Below are 24,428 nucleotides of genomic sequence, written 5' to 3' on the forward strand. Positions count from 1 at the left end.
TGGGAGGTCCCTCCATTCAGATCTCACACTAGCCACAAACCTACTAGCTGGCTTTATGTCAGCTGCTTTTTCCTTCAACTTCAGCACCAGGTAAACAATACCAGTATATCTTTTACAAGAGCATTATTAAAAAAAAATCCTGAGGCAACGTTTCTGAAGTGTTGTGAATGATCTCTATACATTCTAGGTATTTTTTTTAGTGTTGTTATTATTCTACATCTTTTGAATACAAGATTGATCTCAATCTCAGCTTCCTATGCTTAATGGGTCAAACCTTAGGGGCTTGGCACACACATAGTCAACAAAATATATTGAATAATAACTATACTGAAAATACCCAGTAAAATGGCTCGCATGCGTGCACAGCGGTCCGAACTGGGCTGCCAGCAACCCAGGCTACTCAGGGGGAGGCCGGCGGGGATGGGGAGAGTCGCTGCCCCCCATTCCCCCCCACCGTGGTAGCTGCTGCCATGGTGGCTCATACCTGTAAGTACAAACTTACTCCCCTCCCACCCCCTCTATACTTAGGAAAGCCCCCCTGCCCCTGCCTGAACTGGTAAAGGGAAATCCTCATCAGATTCCCCTTTACCAGTATTGCTCTGAGCCAGCTCAGTTCGAACCAGGCCTGGTTCAACTCAAACTTGGACCACCCAAGGCCACTCCAGTTTGACCCCAAACCCGTAAAACCGATTCGGCTCGAACCAAGCTTGCTCGCACACCTCTAGCTTCAACCTGCATCTGGCAGGCGATAAATATGTATTAACTAGATTACCATCCTATAGTCTATGCTAGAACAATAGAATTGGAAGTAACAAAAAACCCCAGGAGCAAACACTTGGCAAGTACATGGGGCTGCACAGGGAAAGAGGCCGGGTGAAAAATCATGCCCCCGCCCGCCCACTCAATATAATAGAGGATACAATCCAATGCTTGACTTTAAGGAAAGCATTTTTTCTTCTTCCCTTTAACCAGTGTCATGCCCATGTTTTCATCTACAGTAACAACTAATCTGGTGCTGTAATGAGAACTGTATTGAAATCCAAATTATTTGCCAAATTTCTTTAAGAAAGTAAGACCCCAAGAAAGTAGCATCTTTCCCAGCATTTACTGGGGGATGGGGTAGATCTCCACTTAGTTTGTGATGATTAGTTCACACTGCCCTTGCTGGCTGGTTCTAAGTCAGGACTGGAAGGAGAATCCTTTGGAGGGAGGGAGCATGTGTGAACCCAGGACTCGATTCTGGCTCGATGTAATGTTTGAATCAGGCCATTATCTTAAAGCACTCCTGCAAAGTAAGTCAATATTATTACCTCTTTTATAACAATCCTGTAAAGTAGGTCACTATTATTGACATACTATAAATGCTGAGGTCTCCTAATGCCTGGTGTTCTTCAACATAGGTATACCATTTTCTACTGTCTAATCATCAGCTACTTCCCAGGAAAAGATGCTAAGAAGGATAATATTACAAACCTCTAAGGCAGCTGGATCAAGATAAAGAGTTATCTCAAACAAAGATCAAGTGGCTGTTAGGGAATCCCTTCAGTAAAACGTTCAGAGTCAGTGAATTAAGCACAAGCTGAGGATGCCATGAAAAGTGCAAAGTTGCAGTACAGGTATTGATAACGGGATCTAAGATCAGCTATGTGTTGTGAACTTGGCTGCCAAAGATATCTGAGATTTAAGATGTTCTTACAGCCTTGCTTTGATACCGAACAAAGATTTGTCATGAAGTGAAATTGCATTGCTGAATTAATTGTTCTACTCTTGGCTAATTAAGTGGTTATGGTACTAAAGAGAAAGGATAAAAGAGCTGTGCAGATATTGTTTAAATTCTGTATGAAGCTACTGCAGAAATAGTTGCTATAGCAACAACCAGATCAGGCTAAGATGAAGTGAGGGCTGAGATAAACACCACCCCATGTTTCAGCGGGAAGAAAAGCTAAGACTAATATATTGGTCCTTATACCATTGATAGGGGAAATAAGATTCCAAAAAGTCTTATTCATTAGCAGCTGAAAAAACGGACCAGCATTATAAAAAAAATTCTCTAGGATAGGGGTTCCCAGACATTGCACTACAATGCCCTTCATCCATCATTTAGACATTGTTGCTGGAGATGATGGGAGTTGTAGTCCAACAACTTCTGGGGACCAAATGTTGGAAAGCTTGGCTCTAGGACCATGGAATCTCAAAATGAGAGAAAGCTTCCTAAGAAAGCCCGTGTGAGTACTAAGAAAAACTGCTACCTTTTTCTAGGATAGGTTCACACATGCATATTCATCACTTGATGACTGCAGCATGAAGTTGTGGGCTTGCTTGTATAAATGAACCATGACATACCACAGACAGAACTTTCGTATTACCTCACATCACTTGTGGGATAGCAGCAAAACAGCAAGTGACAAGTTTCATTATTATCTACAGGTCTTGCTAATCTCTAGTCCAGCACACTCTATTGTACTTTAAGATCTGAACTGGTAAAAGCCCTTCATTGGCCACTCTGAAGCAGCTCCCAAAAATTCCACAGCAGGCCTGGGAGAGAAAGTTATTTTATTTCTCCTTCAGGTGGCAAAGGATATTTTCTCATATGAAATGTGAAGGTCATTCAGGCAAGTCACCTCTGTCAACAGATTTTTTTCCCCCTTGAAGAGCAGCTTAAATATTTCATGGGGGCATTTTCTTGACAGATTTGTTGTCATTGTTGGCTTTGAGCTTCAAAGATGCCTCTTTGATGGAAAGGTAATGTCAATCCATTAAACAATAAGACCCTGAGCTAAAGACCTCTCCATCTAGGACACACTGTTGCTATACATATATTTGAAAACACACTATTTTCAACATCAGCCAGTGCATGGAAGGCAAAGTAGGAAGGTCTTTAATGAAATCTAAAATTTCCATCCCCTAACAAGTAGCTAAGGGGGCCATTAAAATAGGTACATGGGCCAAGTCCCTTCTAGCCTCCTTTCTAATTCAAGCACTGCCACCAGCAATTTCAGAGTACTTGAATAATGGCTTAATTTCAGTGTACTGATCTCTGAAGCTGCTGGAATAAAACAGAAAATATATTTTAAAATCACATTAGGTAGAGAGAGATACCAAGATCCAAGAAGCCTTTAGCTGTACTCTTCCATGTATGCACAGAGTTCCACTAGTTTTTTCAGCTGGAGCTTCTTACTCTGCATCAGAGACTTCCAAAATGTTTCTCTAGCTGATGTGCCAGGGATGTGTTCATGTGGAGAATGGAAGTAAGAAGTGGGGTACCCAGGGATCTGAACTGGGACAAGGGCTCTTTAACTTAACTTACACATAAATGATCTATAACTTTGGGTAAGCAGTGAACTTCACATATACAATGATGGGGTCTGAGCTATCAGTGACTGACCAGGAGAGAGATTCTGGGGTGAATCTGTAGTGGACAGCTTGCCAAAGGCATCAACAGTGTGCATCAACTGTGAAAAAGGCAAATTCCATTCTAGGGGTCATTAGGAAGAGCACTGAAAATACAAAAATGCTAATTTTATAATGCCCCTATACAAATCTATGGTGCAGCCACATTTGGAGTACTGCATACAGTTCTGGCTACCATATCTTAAGAAGGACATTGTAGAACTGGAAAAGGTGCAGAAGAGGGCAACCAAGATGATCAGAGGCCTGGAGCACCTTCCTTATGAGGCAAGGCTACAGCATCTGGGGCTTTTTAGTTTGGAAAAGAGGTGACTACAGAGAGAAATGATAGAGGTGTATAAAATTATGTATGAAGTAGAGAGAGTGGATAGAGGGAATTCCCCTCCTGCCAACACCAGAACCAAGGGTCATCTCATGAAATGGATGGCCAGGAAATTTAGGATGAACAAAAGGAAGTACTTTTTCAGTTCTTTTTCACCACAGGATGTGGTGACGGCCACCAGCTTGGATGGCTTAAAGGAGGCTTAGACAAATCCACGGAGGACAGGTCTATCAAAGACTCTAATCTGGTGGCTATAGGCCACCTCCAGCCTCAGAGGCAAGATGCCCCTAAATACCAGTTGCAGGGGAGCAACAGTAAGAGAGAAGGCATGCCCCCACCTCTTGCCTGTGGGCTTCTCAGAGGCATCTGGTGGGCCACTGTGTGAAACAGGATGCTGGACTAGATAGGCCTTGCACATGATCCAGCAATGCTGTTCTTATGTTCTTAGAATGTGGAGAAAATGACCTGGGCTGTCCAGAGTCTGACTAAGGAAATGGCAGTGTGGACCTTTCAGATGAGGAATCTGAATCAAGCTCCTGACCCATCCCAAGACTCTTTGTTTTTCTACAGGTCACTGCTGGAGAAATGGAGGGTGCAATTCGAGGCCATTCAACAGATCAGAATACACAGCTCTGAGCCAGAGCACCACCGCTTTAAATCCATTGTGGTCTAATGGCCTTTTGGAGGGATGGTGCAGCTCTGACAACAATCAGGTGCTGCTTGGGAATACAGGGACTCAGTTGGACTTTTGACCTTGAGAGATCAACTTCTTGCTGTCTCTGAGACACTAGTGCAGGTCTTCAGTAACCCAATCTGACTACTAGTTACTTGCTTTCAGATCCTTTAATGCCGTCTGCTGCTGTCAGCACCTCATGGGTTCACAAAGTGATTGGAATGTGACACTGGGAAGTTAAGAACTAATCTGTTGAGTGTTAAGGGGGATTGAAGAGACCTTAATTCGTGCCAAGACATTCTTGGCAAGAATTTGAATGAGCAATTTTTGTTACATTAAAACATGGCAAGATAGGAACATAGGAAGCTGCCTTCTACCAAGGCCATCTAGCTCAGTAGTGTCTACAGTGACTGGCAGCAGCTCTCCAAGGCTTCTGGCTGGAATTTTCCCAGCTTTACTTGGAGATGCCAAGGGTTGAACTTGGGACCTTCTGCATGCAAAGCCGATGATCCGCCACTGAGCTGCATAGCCATCCTCAGGTCATCCTACATGCCTGTGGGCTTTCCAATAAAGCCGCCTTGGGACAAACTAGCTGGGTTTCAGGACTCTTAATGAATAATGTGGCCTCAGACCAACACTTAGTGTGTATATATGCAATTATCATTGAAGGAACATTATTAAATATATTTTAAAAATAAGAATTAGTTACCTTTATTAATTTCACTATCAAAAGACAATTTCCTTCTTCGGAGTTTGTTGTCGCCATCTGAATCATTCGTGGCTTGTGGCTTTATTGCGAGATCAGCCTTGATAAGTGAGAGACCCATTAGACTCATTTGAGTTACTTATTTTATCAAACTATTCAAACACACTGACATAGATTTGAAAAGTAAAGAAAAGAAAAAAAGAAAAGGATGTCCTTGTCCAGGCAGAGCTCACAGTTTGGATGATGTATATGAGTGGTACAGAAGAGAAAGTTAAAAAGGAGAAAGCTAATCTTCATGCAAATAACTTAACAAAAGTGACTTTTTCATCTTGTACTCTGAATAATAATGTATGCTTGTTTATGCACTGATCATTTTCTGTTTGCCATGTGTTCTAAGAAATAAGTTTGGGGAAGCAAAATTTGAAAGCAACTCCTTATGGGATGTGTATTATTGCAGTCAGCAATGTAGTAGCTGATTATAATTAGCTATGATGTTTAATTACATAGTAATGGTGATAAAAGTTGCATTGCATAACAATAAGGCTGGTAAATTATACATTCTTTTGTTTTTATCCTTCTAGCTCTTCCTCCTTTGATTTAGTCAAATTGAGATATTATTTCCATAGCTAAACCGGGCTCCTTTTTTATCATTAGCTAAAATAGACAACTAGAATCACATGGGATATATGTGATGCTAGGGTCTACCATTCTAAACTGCAGATGGGGCAACCAGTGTTTGAATACTCTGTGTGTATCTTGTGAACTCAGGCATTCAAACACTGAATCCCTTCCTTATACTTTGAATGGAACTTCCCGGCAAACCAACCAACAGACCAACAAAGTATGAGGGGCTGTTTGGTTTAGCTCTGCAAAGGCAGGATCCTGTTTGATCGCACAAACTTTGGACCCATTTGCTCTCTACATTCTGGATGAGTACAGATGAATAATTTCCAAATGGTAAATTACCGCAATGTGCCTCTAGCCAATTGGTAAGTCAATTATCTGAGTAAATACAAATGGCTACTTACTATAGTGTTCAGGCAACTCCTGGGTAGTTGCTAAGTAGTAAGGAGGATTTTACTGCTGCTCTGCTTGCCTAGATTTTTGACTGGGTGCAGGTGTGTGCTTAATGTCTGCTCACCACTTGACAGGACATTATGGAGAGTGAATGAAAATGACCATTTAGGATATAAATTGCAAGTATGAACACTTGGTAAGTGTAAGTGGGAACACTCCCATTAAGTGGTGTGGAGAAGTTGCGTATTCCCCTGTTTCGTCAGAGATCTGACCAAGTAAACTCTGGTTATATTTACCTTCCACCCATGTTTACTGACCACAGGGAAGTTTCCATGTAAAGAGGGCTGCAGTGACAATTTTCAATTTCCACTTTGTAAATGGAAACTTGTCACCAGGGGTGACAAGGCAGGTGAGGGGCCATGAGGGAGGTGAGGAGGTCACCTCAGGCATGGATGTGAGGAGGGGGCAGAGGGCAGTAAGAACTGCCCTTACTTCCATCACAGGTGCATCCATCAGCAGTTGCGGGGCATCATATTGTCCTTTGCCCCAGGAAGCAAGGTGTCTTGGACCACCCCAGGACCCCTCACTAGTCTTAGTCAGGAGTAACTTGTAGGGTTCTTGCGGTGGCGGGGGGGGGAGATCTATTTTCTTTATGGGTGGCATGCATTGGTCTCCACTGTAAATAATGAGCAGCATGTTGCAATTCACATCCACCTGAGGACCAGTCAGGAGGAGGAAGGTGGGAAGGAGGTCCCCTTTAGCCCTAAATGGCAATCCCTTCCCAAGGGTAGAGGGATCATGCTTTAGATTCTAATTCCCACTCCCAGCTCCAATAAATCCTCTGTTGCTACAAATGTTAGGAAAACGTAAGTTGTTACTTTTTCCTAATGTTTTTAGCAACACAGGTTGCTGAACACTGGCAGTCCAGTTATCTGGACTAGCATCATGCTGTACTGTGCAGACATCTACATGAATGCTGGGCCATTGTGCAAGGGGCAGGAGGATTTTCACCAATTATCTCTTCTCTCTGAAGAAGCCCATGGTGCCTCCTGAAAATATCTCCCTGAGTGTTGTGCAGTGAGTTTGCATAATCTTGGTTGGCTCTGTGTGATATCCAGACTGATGACTCAATTAAATCTTGGTTTCTTCTGCTACTGCCACCCAAGCGTACTGAGATGCAGAGGCATAACTAGGGAAAATAGCGCCTAGGGCAAGCACTGAAATTGCGCCCCTGTCCAAACAGGAATGATGGGACTTGTAGTCAACAATATCTGGAAATCCTTGTTAAAAGGAACACTATACCATCTAGACATGGTTGTTGATCAAAACCTGAAAACATGAGCCATCTCTGTAAAAGACTTAGAACAACAGTCAGGAGTTAATCGAGGATTCCAAGTGTCATTTTCTCTGTCTCATCTCATTCTTTTTAAAAAACATAACTTTGTCCTAGAGAATCACCTGCCCAAACAGCCACTAGCAAAATAGGGGAAGAAGAAGGTGGTGGTGGTGGTGGGGTCTATATACCAGTGAATGATTCCTGCCAGCCTTTGTCTTATGATGACTGTTGGCTCATGATGGGGTATATGTGCATTCACCACACCAGTGCTTACTTTGACACCAAGAGGGAGGAGGATACATTAGTTTGCCACACTAGACAGAGGCATTTGCAACAGGAGCAGACAGCCAAGTTCTGCCAGGGCCAAAATCAGCCCGTCAGACTAAGAAATCATTGTAATTTGCCCCTTCCTGTCACAAACAGTGCTGTTCTTTTATTATTGACTCTAACTCTCAAATATCCCAGTCATGGATGGAAAATTCAGGGTCAATTTACAAAAGACACATTTTCTACATGGAAGTTTCTTCTGTGCAGGTGTTGTGCAGAAACCCATGTGTAGTGACCGCCAGGGGCATAGCAAGGTTGGAATGGGCCAAGATGAGATTTTAAAATGGGCCCCCAGCCCCTCAAAGTCCAGGGCCTCCACACATCCCAGGCCCCCAAGGATTTAAGTCTGATATTTCAAAATAAGTATGCTGCCAGGAAATACATTTCACTGAATACACACATGCACACTTCACAGTATATAGTGATATACATTGAGTACTATATATTTGTGCCGCCCACCCGCCGATCAGCTGAGAGGGGGGAGAGAAGAGCTCTGCAGTTTGCAGGCTGCTCTGATCCTAGGCCGGAGCTGGAGGCAAGTGGCTGAGGGGCCCTGGGGCTGGGCAGGTGGGCAATGGGGTGGCAGGAACTGGCGTGGCACCCCCACCTCAGTGGCGCCTAGGGCACATGCCCTGCCTGCCCCCCCCCATTCTGCCTATGCTGAGATGCGAGCTCAGACAAACTGGAAAACAAAGCCGCAGCTCTAGTTGTCAAGTGCCTCTTGATGCCATGAGCAAAGAAGGCTGGAATTGCATCAGGGAGGTAAGAGGGGGCAGGGCCTGAGGAAGCCTAAGTTTGTTGATAGTCTGCAATGCAGTTTATAAAATGAACCAGCTAAAATAAACCTTGGCTCCATGTTACGTGTGAACCTGCTCAATATTTGAGAAGGAGTAACAAATATTAGTATAAGCAAGGGCCAAACCAGAAGTGTATGGCCAAGAGGTAAGCTTACTACTAAAAGTACCTCTTTTCTTCCCCAAACGCACAAAATTGAATTCTAATAGGGAGCATGGCACACAGGAATGGTAAGTTTAGTCCTTACCCACTACGCTGTTTTCCTGCTTGAAAATTGCCTCCCAAAGCTGTATAGCAGCTGTTTTCAGCAAATAGGCACTTCAGGGGAATATAGCAGCTATGAGGAGAGATAATCTCCCATTCCCTGCACACTCTGGTCCAATGAGAATTGTCTTCATCCCTCTTTTTTTTCTTCTTTCTTTCTTTTTTTTGCCGTGGAGGCGGGGAGTTGAACTTTTTGAATAAGCACACTTCTTACTAATGTAAGTCACTGCATATCTAGTCTGGCCCTAAGATGTGGCAATCTATAGTTATAGAATTGAATTGCACCTTAAAGATGATGCAAGACATCAAGGCTGAGCTGGATTTTTGTTGTATTTCTTATTAATGTAATGGGTATAGTTTTCCCTGTAGGATACTATCCTTTTATCCCCATTTTTTTTTAAAAAAAAGATTAAATACACACACATGCATACACACTGTTCCACATCTCAGCCATTCACTGATAAGAACACAAGAACAGCCCATCGAGTCCAGCATTCTGTTTCCCACAGTGGCCTACCAGATGCCTCTGGGAAGCCTACACAGAGGTGCTCTTACTCCTGGACTTCCAGGCAGAAGTCCAGGGCCTCCACACATTTCTGCCCCCCCACAATCCTTTTTAGTCTGTTCCGGGTGTTGTGATCATGTTAAAAATGTGTTAAAAGTACGGGGGTGGGTGGGTTGGGGGGCCTCCAAAAGTCTTTAGGTCCAAGCTATAAAATTACCTAGGCGCACCTCTGAGCCACACGCAAGAGCTGAGGGCATTTATTTATTTATTTGGTTTATATACTGCCCTTCCAAAAATGGCTTTTGGAACCATGCCCTCTCTTCTGCTGTTGCCCCCCTGCAACTGGTATTTAGAGGCATCTTGCCTCTCAGGCTAGAGCTGGCCTAGGTGAATAAGATGAATAAATAATCTCAAAAGGGGGAAAACCCAGAATAATAGAATTTTTAGAGTTGGAAGGGACCTTGGAGATCTTCTAGTCCAATGTCCTGCTCAGTGCAGGAATGTGCAGCAGCATCCCTGATAGACAGATTCCAGTCCAATCTCTGCTTGAAAACCTTCAGTGAATGAGAACCCATTGCTGCACTCGAAGAATGTTACACTGTTGAACAACCCATACAGTTAGGAAATGTCTGCTTCTTTGTAATTTGAACCCATTGGCTATAGTCCTACCTTCAGGAGTAACAAAGAATAAGCCTGCTCTTTCTTCTATGTGACAGATCTTTGAAGATGGCTATCATATCTCGCCTTAGTCTTCTCTTCTCCAGGTTAAAGATACCCAACTCTTTCAACCATTCCTCATAGACCCCTCACCGTCTTTGTTGCCCTCCTCTGAACCCATTCCCATTTATCAAAGAGGCTATTCTCACGATCAGCCGAAATCGGGCTACGGGAGCCTAGCATGATTTCAGATGATCGTGGGCTCGCAGCTGAGCCCGGTTGCCTCCGGAGGTTAACCCACCTAAGTACCCCTCCCCTTAAACCGGGTTTGCGGAGCGAGCGCTCCGCAAACCCGGTTCTTCTGATCGTGAGTAGCCATGGCACTTCTGATTATGAGTAGCCCTGGAGGGGAGGCTCGCACAGGGCATACTGGAGCTTCTGGGGGCTGTGTGGCCCCCGAACTCCCCAGCCCCTGCCGGCTCTGTCACAGAGCTGGCAATCGTGTGGGCGGCCGATCCGGCTGCCCAGGGCTCCTGCCCTGCTCGTGTGCGGGGAAAGCGGGCTTAGCCCACTCTCCCCGCTTCCCTTCCTAAACCAGGTATCACTGATCATAAGACCCGGCTCAGTATTTATCAATATATGTCTTGTAACCATTTTTTGCTAGATTTTGTCATTCTGGATCATTTGTCAGCTTTATTTATGTCAACTTGATTTAGTTCCTATGTTGTTTTAATTCCATTAACCTCAAGATATTCATTATTATTCGTGAATGAGAGGAAATCTAGACATTATATTTCACTTTTCTGTGACTTTCATTCAACAGAATATAGCTATAACTGGAGAAATAACAATTACGTACTTTGGGGTTTTCATGTCGCAGATTGAAAGTGAGCTCCAGATTGGTGAGAAACAGATCAGAAAACTCGGGGTACATATCCAAAACTTCTAACAGGTCTTCTCGCTGGATCTTATGCAAATCACAGTAGGTTAAGGCTCTCACGTCTGCATTTGACTTCCCTGGTTTTGCATAAAGATGTACCATCTCTCCAAAAATATCATTTTTGCCTGCATCAATCATGGAAAACAGACGCAGATAAAATGTACAAGCAATCTATAGGGACCCCTTCCCCCAATAAGAATAAGAAACACCACATTGTTCTCCAAACATGCATTTAAGACCAGTGGTTAACTTCTGCAAATAAATTTTACTCAGGCCTGCTAGATCAAACACACTGTTTGATACATGCAGCAGAATTACATTGTTTGGTTTTCCCTAGACTGGACTACTCCAACTTCAGTGAGGGGCAGACAGAAAGACTTGCATTTCCTGCACACAGAAAAATAGCTTGTTTGGGACATAAGTTCTAAATTAGCCTTCTCCTGATGTGTGTGCATGGTTTTCCTTCAATTGTGGAAGATTTACAGTACATGTGCTTCCACCATAAGCAATCTGATGTGATACAGTCCAGGAAAAATGTCAATGTGTGGTTCTGATGCATGTTTAAATCAGTTTCAGAAACTCTGCATCCTGTGGGGATGGGCTGTGGATGTACAGTGGTGACAGAAAGATATCCTGAATTGGTTCATTTTCCTCTGAATAATTTCACATGCCCCAAGCCTCTGGTATGTCTGACAGCTCACCTTTAGACCCTTTTTAGACCACTGGATGACATGAGAGCTTTTAAAGATTTTTTTTTACAAAATAGATGTTTTGGTTGAAGTTATTCCTTTGAACAACAGGGAATTAAGCATAATTACTCAGAAGAAAGACCCACTGGCTCAAAAAGTGTGGACTCCCTGAAGAGTATGTACAATGCAAATATTTGATTTACATTTGGGAGAGTAAAATCTGGAAATAATTGCATAATGAGAACCAGAGTGGTATAGTGGTTATATTGAATTAGGATTCAGGATCCTAGGTTCCAGTCTTCACTCAGCATGAGGTTCAATGGGTAACCTTGGGCCAGGCACTAATGTTCAGGTAATCCACTTCACAGGTTATTGTGATGATAAACAGGAGGATGTGTATATATCTCCCTGAACTCCTTGGATGAAGAATGGGTTAGCCTCAGCTAAGGGCAGGGCTTCAAAGTAGGGTTAGGCAGGCAAGCAGCACCGGGATCCATACTGGGATCTGCATGGATCCTGGCGCTGCATACGAGCAGCCTAACCCAGGCTGGGCTGCCCAAGCCAGTGTTGGGCTGCTTGTGAGTATAGCCTTAATGTGTCAAAAGCATCTGGAACTATGAAAATGTAATGGACACTATCCAGCCAAAGTTAAACTCTCTTATATCCTACTCATTTCAGTGATGGAGATTTAAGTATATACAATTCTCCAGCTGAAATCAATAGGATTTATACATCTATTTAAACCAAGAGATTAAGATCTGCTACTTAATTTGACTAGATAGTGCCTTATCTTTCTTTGCCACAAAACTCTTGCAATCTACATTTACTTTATTTTTAAAAAACACAATAGATGTGATATCAGGAAGTTTCTTTCTTTTAATTTTGACAGATTTAGAATACATTACATTCCTCTTGTCTAAATAGGTAATTATTTTGTAGAAACAAGTGTGCTTTTTCCAGATTTATAACGTTTCTGAATGCTTACCAAGAATGGCCACAACCATGTCATTCTTGAGGATTTCAATGGAGCCTCGTGACAAGAAGTAAAGCGCAGTCAGAACATCACCAGAGTGGACTAACGTGTCCCCAGGAGGCGCATGTGTTGTTTTAAACTTCATGGCCAAAGCCCGGAGGCAGCCTTTACTGGCCCCCTGGAAAGCTTTGCAGTTTTGAAGTAAAGTTTGGTTGAGATGGAGACAGATATCAGCTTGCAAGCATTCTGGAAATCCCTTTAAGACCTGATGAAAACAAAGTGAGAATTTAGTACAAATATAGTACAAAACTGGCCTACATTGGATTTTGGATATCTTCTTCTTGTCCATCTGAGAGACACTCAGATTAAAGATAGTAAGGACCCTCCTGATTTACTGACAAGTGTCCAGATAACCTGACTAGCATACAATTTGCAACAGCATGGGGTCCAAATATAATCAGAAAGTTAATCTGTGAATTGGTGTGGGTAACAGATTCTAACACAGCTGCTTTGTGGCAGCTGAAATTTTAAAAATTTGCATAACTGAATCAGAATAATAACATCTAGATATCCATACATATGAGTTTGTAGCCAGAAAGTGAATGGGTCTTAACTAAACCAGTACTTGCAGCTTAGATTGCCAAATTGGAACTATGTATAAATTACTAGTGAAAGGGATGTCATTTTGCTGGGCAATAGGTAAAATGAGGGAAAGTTTGTGAACTGCAGAGACTTTGTAGGGAGAAGTAATGCCTTCCTTCTAGCATTCCAGACAACTGGGCAAAAGACAGCCTACCAGTGTCTTAATCCCAACTCAGGTGTGGCTAGTGGGGTGAAAAGGGCCAAGATTACCTCGGGCCAAAGGCTGTGACTTGGCTTGAGCAGGGCCTGCCAAAGGCAAGTCAACCAAATTGCTTCTGATGTAGCTTGCTGCTCTTCACATACACAGAGGTAGTGGCTTGTTCAGACTCGCCTTGGGCAGGTAAAGAGAAAAATCTGTTATCCCGCCCGTGGCAAGCTTGAGGTCAGGCTGAGCTTAGGGAAGGAGCATGCCTCCTTTCCGTGAGCCATGTGCTGCTCTACAAAGAGTGAGGTAAGGAATGGCCTTAGGTCTTCACAGCAGAGATGTGAACGAACCGAGATTCGTGCCCCAGTTTGAAGCCAAATCAGTTTGGCAGTTTGAGTGCGGTATTGGGGGCATGAGCGCAAACTTTAAAAGTGAATACAGCAGGTCCTTACCTGCTCACCTGCTGCTCCGTGCAGCTTCTTGCTGTGGTGGTGCTCTTCCCACTGTGCATGCACATGCTGCATGCTGCCACAGGCAAGCAGGTAAGGAACTGCTTTACTCACTTTTAAAGTTCCCACTCACACACATCCCACGGTGCTGCATTCAAACTGCCAAACCGGTTCGGCTTTGAACCGGGGCACGAACCTCGGCTTGTGCACATCTCTACTCCACACATTTTAATTGGCCTTGGTATCCAGCCAAACTTTCTAGTCACCACCAACCCTGCCTGACCTTGAGACAAGGGCAGGTAGTTTGTTCCTGCAGTTGCACTGGGCTTTGGAGGAAGTCGAAAGCAGTGAGAAGAACTTGTTAGTTCAAGTCTCTCCAGAGCCCAGTTTGGGTCTGAGACAAGTCTTTGTTTGCTGTCTCTTATTTTGTTTGACCAGAAGAATGTAACCATGCTTGAGCACATATGTGGACCTCTTAATAGTCTGTTTCCCTGGTGGGAACAGCAGTGTTTTGGCTGGCAAGTTAAGAGTAAGGGAGAGGCTTAGGCCTGGAGAATCACATGCACCCCCCACTCTTTACTTTGCATTGTTCTGGTCATGTTTTGGTCATTTGAGATTCTTGAGCTCTTGTGTAAAGCAGTATTCCATGTCCAATAGGTAATGGTTGCAATGTTTTGCATAAGCATTGTCCTAAGCTGGAACTGAATGTGAATTATTTTGCATTCCTATCTGGCTTGTCTTCTAACTTATGCAAAGGGTATTTCTAATTTTATCAGGCAAAGGTTCTTAAGCTACTAGACTACCTCTTTTGGCTATGGCAGTTGTATCACAGCCAAAGTGGTCCTGTGGGCAGAATTTTACATCTGGTTAGGCCTGAGAGATGCAGGTTCCTTCCAATTCCATTTCAACTACTGATTGAATGGCTCTGAACTTTGTGTGTGCTTCTCTCGCACATACCTGATAACCTACCTTATCTGCACATTTGGATGAATGAAATAAGCTAGTTGAACATAGATATTTACACATAGCATATCTGAAGACAAAAATTGATTTTGTAGGGCTAACATGAATAAAATCAACAGGATTTTTTTTTTGCCTATCAGTTCAATTCACTGATCCATTACATTAAAAAATGTGGGATGTTCACACATACAGCACTAATCCAATACAAGTTAACTATGTAGTGCAAAAAACAGTATAGTTGTTCTAGTACAGTGTTTTTTTTAAAATTTCAGCACAATAAAGGTCTGTGCAGCTGTTTAAGATTCACAACAAAAATGTTAACCCCATTTCCCCAGTCTCAACAACAAGAGCAACATACACAATGAATGACCAGATTTTTGACATGAGAATAAAACTTCACAAAGCCAGGCTATGAGTCAAGAAATGGAACACTGCAACCGTAAATAGAATATGATTTGTTTCAGTGATTGGAAGTAAACAATACAACTTTTACTGTGAATGAAGAGAGAGTATTATTGTAACATTTGTTCATACAAAAGGTGGATCCAGAACCAGAGGCGCTATTCCAGATTTCAGTGGGTGGTGGGGGTGTAGGATGGGCAAGATTCTCAGTTGGGTCCAAAAGCCCACTTTTGGATGTATTAGAGATTAAATTGCAAAAACAAACACCCAGTGTATTTTAAGAACATTTTAATACCCTGCTAGAGGTTATATTAGTCACCTTTCCCAGCAAGAGTTGTGTCTTGGGCATGCCTGCCTACCATGTAAGCCCATTTAATTGTTCCACATGAAGCTGTTTTGTACTGTCAGACCATCCAGGTCAGTAATGTCACATTGACTAGCAGTAGCTCTCCAGGGCTTCAGGCAGGGGTCTTAGTCCTTTCCCTGTCCTTGGGACTTTCTGCATGCAAAGAATGTGCTTGACTGCTGAGCTGCAATCCAACTATTGTTCTTTAACAACAGTAACTTGGTGTGTAGAGACTGTGAGCTGGCTAAAAATATAGATGCTCATGAGGAGTAATAATATATGGTCTGAGTCACAGTCTCCCAACCACAAACTCCTGAAATGGCACCCCTGGTTAGGACACTATCACATAAATTTTAGAAGAAGCTAGCAAAGGGCAAAGTAAAAAAACAAAAATTAAAATGAAAGGCACTTAATTGGTCATAACATCTAACAAAGCAGTGATCATAGTAAAATGGTTTGGCTTGCTTAAGCAATTGTTTTGAACAATTACTAATGCCTCCTCCATCTTAGGACATGCCACTGAATGCTGAGCATCAGGGATATTTACTGCTCTACCAGCACATTATGCTAGCTACACCACAGCAGGTAGATACATCAGACTGCTACTTTCATGGGGAATTTGGGAATAATAGTGGAAGGCCACACTATTTGTAGCCACAGAGCCTCTTCTCCACCTCCACGAGCCGCATCAGCAGGGATTAAAGTGCTGCAGAAGCAGTGAGCATCCTTGTTGCTCAGTCAAGCAACTCACTGTGCAGTATGTGAGTCAGTCAATTTTTGTGAATACCAGTTCTTTAGAATTCCACTGTCCTTAAAACTGCCTTTTTTGGGGAGCACCCTGAGCCCCATTGGTTTCAAGAACTATTTCATACAATCTGAGGCCTCAAATAACCACTTGTCTTTGAAAATCCCTGTTGAAACCCTTGGCTGATGTATTTAAATATTACACTATCACTGAGAAGAAAACTAATTCATCTTGTTATATTGTATCTGGTCACACCCCGCAAGTTGTTAAATCAAGGTTTTTCAGATACTGTTGAGCTATATAAACTTCTTAGGGATGAGGACCTGCATCCAAGGACCTGCACACAAAAGGCCATACCACAGCAATGGGAGATCCTCTGTGCCCCTGAGTAGAATAACCAACCACAGCTAGTTCAGTTCTCAGGTTTCTTGTGATTAGATTGAATGGAAGCTCCACCCAGAACAAGGTAGCAATGGTAGATGATTCCAAAACTCTTAGAGGAATGGAAGGTTAAAAAGTTGGAGGAAAGAGTTGGTAGAATGATGCACTATAGGTCATGTGATGATTGGATGACTGGATCTGCAGAAGGCAAAAAGTGATAGCTCCTCCCTTCTCCCTGCCCTGGATACAGGGACTTTCATTATCCTTAGATGTGAATAGGTGGTTCTGATATGGGCTTTGAATCAAACTCTTTAAGATTAATTGTAATAGCAGAAAAATAATGGGTTGAATCCAGACTAGAGCTGCCCTTCCAGATATAGAAGACATGTTGTGCTCAGGGAAGTGCTATTTCATATCATGCATTAGAGAGCTGTGTAAGAAAAATGAAATGAAATCTAACTATAGTGTCATCTTCTGCCTGCATAAGGGTTTGTACAAGTAAAAGTCTGAGAACTGCGATAGTTCTCATAGTACTCCATGAACACTTACACAAGCTTTTGCTTTCTTTCCTGCTCACAGTTTGTTGAGTTCAACCCAGATCTTTTATCTCACATTAGTGTTTTTAAGAAGCTGGTTAAAATACATACTAAAAGTAAACCAATCTGCATTAACCTATCTTTGAGGAGGTACTCACAAACTGAAAACGTTTCATTAAACCAAATAAGTTTCAACAAAGTTTCCAGATAGTGGAACCAAGAATGACCTTATTTTATCTAGGCCAACAGCAGTCCTCCCCCCCACCAAACTGGCTAATGTTAGATATGCTTAGTCATTAAGAACAGTTGACTATTTTAATCATTTGGAATAGTTGACTATTTTATATTGCCTATGGGTAAAATATTTAAAATCACCTCAGGCACTGCTGGATTACTTCCAAGAAATATAATTCAGGAGTACAGGTTTTCAGAACCACTCTAAAATAGTCTCAATTTTGACATAATGTGCGGATCTTAGACATTTTACTTAATGTGCTTGTAATGAATACAGAACAGTGATATTCCTTCCTTTCTCCTTTCCTCCCTTTCTGTTCTGGAGGCCTTCTAGTCTGAAGGCTCTTGGTGGATAATAAATCAAACATTATATTCTATTAAGATGGTCACCTGTCTGAACCCTCATACCTATATCACCACTGGCTAAAGTTGTATCCAGACTTGGTCCATCCTGGAAAGGGACTGGAATGTTTTCTACCCAGTCAGGACCTGGTGAGTATCATTCACATCTTCATAAATCTGATGCTTCATAAATCTGTAGCCCATTGCATGTGGGGCTAGCCTTACTATATGTCCAGAAGCTGCAGCTGCTGCAGGACTTAGTGGCCTGCCTCTTCATGGTATATTATCCACTTTGCTCCAGCACCACATTTTATTCCTATGGTCTTCCATGTGCAATTGAAGGTGCTGATTTTAACATGCTCCTCAAACATTACCTGTTACATTGCAAAGATTTAGTTGGCTGCTAGTACAGGTCCACAAATTCCAATCTCTTTTGCCTTCCATGACCTCTGTGATGGTGAAGCAGTCAAATTTAAAAACAGACAACTGCCAATCACTTTCATCTTATGTTCATACTAGGCAGAGGCGTAACTATGGGGGGGCAGGGGGGGCACGTGCCCCGGGCGCCATATTTTCTGGTCACGTGGGGGGCGCCGCCATGACAACTTTTTTTTTTAAATTTTTTTAAAATTTGTTTGTTAATACAAATGTTTCCTGCTCAGTGCAGCAGCGCTGCAGCAGTCAAGGGAGCGCGTCGGCACCCCCTCCCCCACAAGCGGTCCCTTCCGCGCCGCCCGCCCCCCCCCATTGCTTTGCTGGCACCTGGTGGCCAGTCAGTGGCCTGGCTTGGCGGCGGCAGGCACTTGTGAGGAAAAACCTAAGTATAATGTAGTATGTTGGGGGGCGGGGGGCACGGGGGGCGCCATTTCAGTGCTTGCCCCGGGCGCCGTTTTCCCTAGTTACGCCTCTGATACTAGGCCTTCAGTAGAAAAGCAGGGGTAAGCAACCTTGGTGCTCTAGCTGCTGCTGAACTACAATTCCCATCATCGCCAGCCAATGTATGGTGCTGGGGATGATGGGAGTTGTAGTTCAGCAGCAGCTGGAGAGCCAAGGTTTCCTATCCCAGCCATAAAGGCTGCTCATTCTAATTCATTGTTACCTGACATCTGTGACTTTAAGAGTCAGTCCTGCAGATGAACTTATATAGGTTCATCATTGTTCTAAGGTAACACAAGCACTGAAGAACATATAAGCACAAATGGCATAATTCCATATCACTGAGCCCAACAAAGGGTTTGGAACTGACACCAAGGGATACATAAAGGCCATCATGAATTTGCTGAACAAATACCCAAGGGTAAAGACATCTCATGCATCTACTACTAATCACAGCACTACATCAAATGAACTTTCAAAATTCACAAACAAGACTTGAATTCTGCACATATATTTTAAAGCAGATTTTTAAAATATACGTTGATGAAAGCTATTCTTGATCTTGGCTGATACAGGATCTGAAGAATAATTCATGCAAACATATTTCACAGAAGAAAGAAGTTCCACTGAATTTCATTGGCACTGACTTGGTTATGCCATTTTGGTTGTTCTGTAAGAGAACATACCACATAATACATTGTCCTGTAACAGAATGTTCTATATTTTGGTTCAGTGTCCGAAGCAATGGCATTGGACATCTTTTGGCTTTCATTTTTCTTTTGGCACTTGGTATTTGGCACATTTCTTATTTGGTATTTAAAACTCTGAACATGAGCCTTTGACATTAGTCAAAAGAATTGGTCAGATCAACAACTGACTGGTATATTTAACACAAAATTATTGTTAGTAATCTAGTCCTAAGTAAACCCTCCAAAAGGAGCTTATGTCACAGGGTTTGTATTTTAAAGATTTTTCTCCTTATTTCATTAAAGGTCATGATGTCTCCTAATGCATTCTTAAGCTACATCAAGGTAAGCAGCTGGAAGATGATTTTGTAAACTATCAGATATATCTCTAAGCTCCAAACACTTTCAGAGGACCATCTTGCCTTTGTCTGTGTCTTTAGTGGAAGAATACAAGAGACATACAGTATATCCACTTACAAATTTATGCATCTTCCTGACGCTTCTTGACCTGTGACTTAAGAACATACATTGGAAAATGTAACATGAGAAGAAGTCTAAATCAAAAACCAGTAGTGGATGTGATGGGAATACCACCAAACATTCTGTCTTAATCCAAATGTAGCAAAACTACATTTATAGAACCAGCTCTTCCTTGCTTCAGTATGTTACTCCTTGCTTATATAAGTAATTCCAAACATTGCCACTGAATTCCTGAAGCCTTTTGCTTAAGAAAATATTTTGAAGTGAGGAAAGAAGGGAAGGACTTGACACAACCAAGCATAACTATCTCAAATTATACAATGTACCAATCATACTTCTTATCATTACCATTCTGTATACAAACAATGTCATGGTTCTGAAATTGCTATAATTGGTTGTATGCTGATGCAACTTGTCTACTGCCATATCTTCTGCAATATAATTCCTGATAGTGTGAGTTACAGAACCACGTGAAAGCAACTGTCTCTGGGGAAATGTCTGGATTTCCTGCTGAATGTGTATTCATTGCATTCATGTAATATAGGCCTGCTCAACATAGCCCCCCTCACCCCCGGTTTTTTTGCTCTACAACTCCCATAATCCCCAGCCACAGTGGCCAATAGCCAGGGGTTCTGGGAGTTGTAGGCCAGCATTGCATGAGGGCCGAAGTTGAGCAGCCCTGATGTAACACCAGAACCTGGAGCTTGAATAAGGGCTGTTTATTAGGATAAATGCACTACTTGGATGGTGGGTAATGCTAACTTTACTTTGGATTTTTGTAATTCAGTCTGTTGATACGTTCTCACTATTTGTGCTTTCAACTAAGATTACACTATTGCTGCTATTAAATTCAATGTAACAGCATTTCATGAAGCACTATCCTTTGCATGTATAATAATAGATAGGGATATGCATGAATTGATTTTTGCTATTCAATTTGAGCTTGAATCTGCTGACTCAAATCTGAGATCAATTCGAATTTGATTCATTTTGAATTGATGTGGCCTAATTTTCAAGGGCTAGGGGGCACCAAAATGGGTTGGGTGCCAACTACCAACCAACCCCCAAAGGAATTGGGCAAAGGGGTAATTTTTTAGGAATTTTTAGGTGTTGTGGATTCCGTCAATACATTTTACTGAGATTTCTGCACCTATTTATTTGCTTGTTTACCTGTGAAATTCAGCATAGTTGTTGATTCTTCCCTTTAACAGAAAAGTAGGTCAAGACATGTTTTAGCTGCTGATAAGCAGTTGTCTCAACAAATGCTATTCTATCTCTAAAGTTTGGCAGAAAATGATAGCCGAACAGCTAGGGAAATAAATAGAATCTTCCCATATCTTCCGTGCTTCCATATTCCATCACTTTGATGATGCTAGAAGGATCCAGATCACCCCATCCAATCATTAAGAAAATATTCAATCTAGGAGTTTAATTTCCTTTTCTGGTGGAAATAAATACTGATTTAAGCAATATCCATAATTTAAAGGATTTTTCTTTTAGAGTTTCTATATAGTTTAATATTGAAATCTACTTAATTTGCTTTTTACTTGCAATGCGAAGCTAAGTAACTAATTTAAGAAGTATCTTAGAATAGAGTAACAATGGTTAGATACGTCTTACTTAGCTTTGCATTGCATTACCTCCTATTATTTTTTATTTATGGTATTTATATCTTGATTGTACTACATATTGTTTTAATTAATTAATTAATTAATTAATTAATTAATTAAAAATATGTATATACTGCCCAAAACATATGTCTCTGGGCTTTAATTATGGGTGCTAATAGAGTGAGATGAGGTTTATTAGTCACTTACTATCACACCAGCTACTACACATCAGTCATTTAGCCCAGAGAGGTCCCATCAGTGTAAATAGGGCTGCTTCACAGTGAGGGTTGTGTGAACGGTGACCTTTGTAGAGGTAAACATTTGCATTATGATTGAAAAGCATTTGGAGGATCTGTGCGCGCTGCTTTTTGACAAAAAACGAGGCACTTGGTGTGCCTAGTACATGTATTGAGTGGGGGGGGGAGATGACCTCACTATTCCAGCTAGGGTGCCAAAAACTTCACAACCTAACCAATAAGAAAATGGCAACTAGGCTGCATTTAAGCAGGTAACTGAAATGTAGCATTTCTTCAGATCCTGCCCAGAAAATGTTTCACTTATTTTGAACTTTTACATAAAACAGATCAATGTGATCAATCTGATGTATGAGAATCTGCGAGAATATGGCAGTAAGGGAAGAAAACACATGCCTGGCTCAAAAGCCAAACCATACCAGTGTCTTCAAAATTGCTTCTTTCTATAGTGAATATCACAGCATGCAGTTATCAGTCAATACTGGACTGACAGCACAGAGGGAGAGAGAGGAACAGAACAGAACACCAAACAAGATCTGAAACAAACTCATATGGTGAATCTGAGGGGCTGGCAGAGGATTAGAGGCAGTGATGCAACTGTTTTTGGTTTTTTTGTTTTAAATTAGTTTGATTTTCAGACTGAAGGAAGAGCTGGAAACTAAGCACACCAGTGAAAGGACAGATCCTGTTCTCATTTACACATTTTGATATCTTCTCTACAATGCACTTCCCTCTGCTCCTGCAGTGGAGGCAGCGGCTATGCTTCAGCTGGTAGCCAACCATCATCTTAGAATGAGAGCGCAACAGTTTGTTGAGCTGGAAAATGAATGAAGTAGGGACCAAGGGAGAAAGAGGAGGGGGATGGTGGGTTCTGTGAACAGCAGCACACATGGAGAAGGAGGTGACTCCTGTTTCCTGCCCATTTCAATAATCCAGGTGTCAGGTCAATTGGTACCTAAAAAGTAGATTTGTGCGCTTGTGCTTCTAGGAAGCAATATTTTTACAACTGCATCTTTGCCAGTGCCTAAAGTATGGGTGATATTTAAATTATGTTAATTTTCTATGAGGATTTTGATCCAGATTAGAGTAAATCCCAAATCTTATTTATTCAGTCTTTGTGCATAATTATATCAGCAGCACCGTTTGCAGGGGGAGGAATACACAATGAAATGTACAACAAAAGAAATGAAAAAATGAAGCAGAGAGAAATAACTGAACAAATTAATTAGGCTTTACGTGTATCTCAGCATAATAATGACAAGATTTCTTTTATGTTTGAGCCATTTAAAATAGGACAAAGAAGAATATTACCTGTACTCTCTCAATAAAAATATCTTAAAGCTTTGTTTAATGAAAGCAGTTACATTTATCTAAGTGCTTTGGTAAAAAGTTATTTGTTTCCTTTAATATGTATTAATACACACACACACACACACACAGTAATTAAGTAATGCATGTGTTAGTTTTTCACAGCATGCTGGAACAGTTATGGTCCTGGATTTTACTTTACAGAATTGAAATTGCTCGAAGACACCCAACAATCCTCAAGTAGTCTGCCTTTGGGTTTGCACACTTCCACCAACCTTTCCCTGGTCAGCAGGAGTTCTGCATACAAGTCACATGGAGAACAGGATTCTTCATCATGCAAAGTCAAGCGATTCAAAGCACATGCAAATCCATCACATATGCACATGGTGCTGAACCTAGGGGGGGGAAACACCATCGGTCCTTGCTATGAGCATGCATGTGGAGTGAACAAAAAAGCACCAACACAAAAGAAAGCACAGAGCAATGGGCATGACAGTTTCATCTGAATGCGACAATCCTACAGAACAACTAACTATATATGCACAGGACCTTTTTTGGGCGGAGATGAGCGATCAGAGTTGTGGGGTCAAACCATGGATAATAAATGTGGCATAGTTTTAGTTCTGTTCTCTTCTGTTGCCCCACGGCTGATCTTGCCAATATTTATTTCCTCTGTTATCTATCACATTGTCATGCAGAAAAGGTTACAGCTTAAATCAGAAAGCATTACAAAAGTTTTAAACTCAACAGTTAACATGGATATTCTTTTTTTACAGTGGAATTAAATTGGATATAAATACCTCCTGCTCTTACCAGAGGGTGGTGTTATTCCATGTATTAAGATATGAAGCAGACAGGGAAGAGACAAATCTTTCATAAGTACAGCATATATAAGACGGCATATCAACCTTGTACTAAGGTGTATAGAAATATATATCTTTAAATGTATATTGAAGTCATTCATTCAATTATTGTTCAGAAACTAGGGGAATTAGTTTTCATGAAAGCATAAGAAATAAAAATATTACATAAGAAGCCACAGAACTGTGCTATTGTTGTTGCTTATTGGATGTAAAGTGACTACTTTATGTCATCTCATATTTGTGGAGTTGCATATCAGGATGACTGACTGACCTCTCAACATGCAACTCCAAAAATATTGGATAATAAGCAACCAATTCAAGACTGCTTTCTAACACATCAAATTTTACACTGTGCAATGCTTCAGCTGAACAGCATTCAGTTTGGAGATGTTATTTAAAGTAATGCACATCTCAAACTAGATGTCACATCTTTTAATGAAAGACGACCATGCCCTTTGTTGGCGGCATTTATGTTATTTAATATCAAAAATAATTGAATGAGGTTATACCAACTTGAATGGCCTCTTGAGAGTTTTATCCAGCAAAATTGGGAG

At 41.7% G+C, this 24,428-nt stretch overlaps 1 protein-coding gene and 1 long non-coding RNA gene across 17 annotated transcripts in view; one reads left to right on the plus strand and one right to left on the minus strand.

The window, feature by feature from the left end:
• Positions 1-24,428, minus strand: part of KCNH7 (potassium voltage-gated channel subfamily H member 7) — a 440,460-nt gene that overhangs the window by 37,507 nt on the left and 378,525 nt on the right. For 11 of the 16 annotated variants that reach the window (XM_053261635.1, XM_053261672.1, XM_053261663.1 and 8 more), the window contains 3 exons: positions 12,625-12,879; positions 10,870-11,075; positions 5,113-5,209 (listed from right to left, as the gene is read on the minus strand). In XM_053261635.1, the coding sequence (XP_053117610.1) occupies positions 5,113-5,209; positions 10,870-11,075; positions 12,625-12,879 (558 nt within the window). The remainder of the gene's footprint in view (positions 1-5,112; positions 5,210-10,869; positions 11,076-12,624; positions 12,880-24,428) is intronic. The other 5 variants (XM_053261721.1, XM_053261646.1, XM_053261653.1 and 2 more) reach the window with 2 other exon arrangements.
• On the plus strand, positions 1,173-23,784 carry LOC128329889 (uncharacterized). Its single transcript, XR_008309839.1, has 3 exons — positions 1,173-1,616; positions 17,781-17,947; positions 23,216-23,784. It is a non-coding gene; the product is annotated as an uncharacterized LOC128329889 (long non-coding RNA).

This window comes from Hemicordylus capensis, chromosome 1, assembly GCF_027244095.1.
Source record: "Hemicordylus capensis ecotype Gifberg chromosome 1, rHemCap1.1.pri, whole genome shotgun sequence".
Classification (NCBI taxonomy): domain Eukaryota; kingdom Metazoa; phylum Chordata; class Lepidosauria; order Squamata; family Cordylidae; genus Hemicordylus; species Hemicordylus capensis.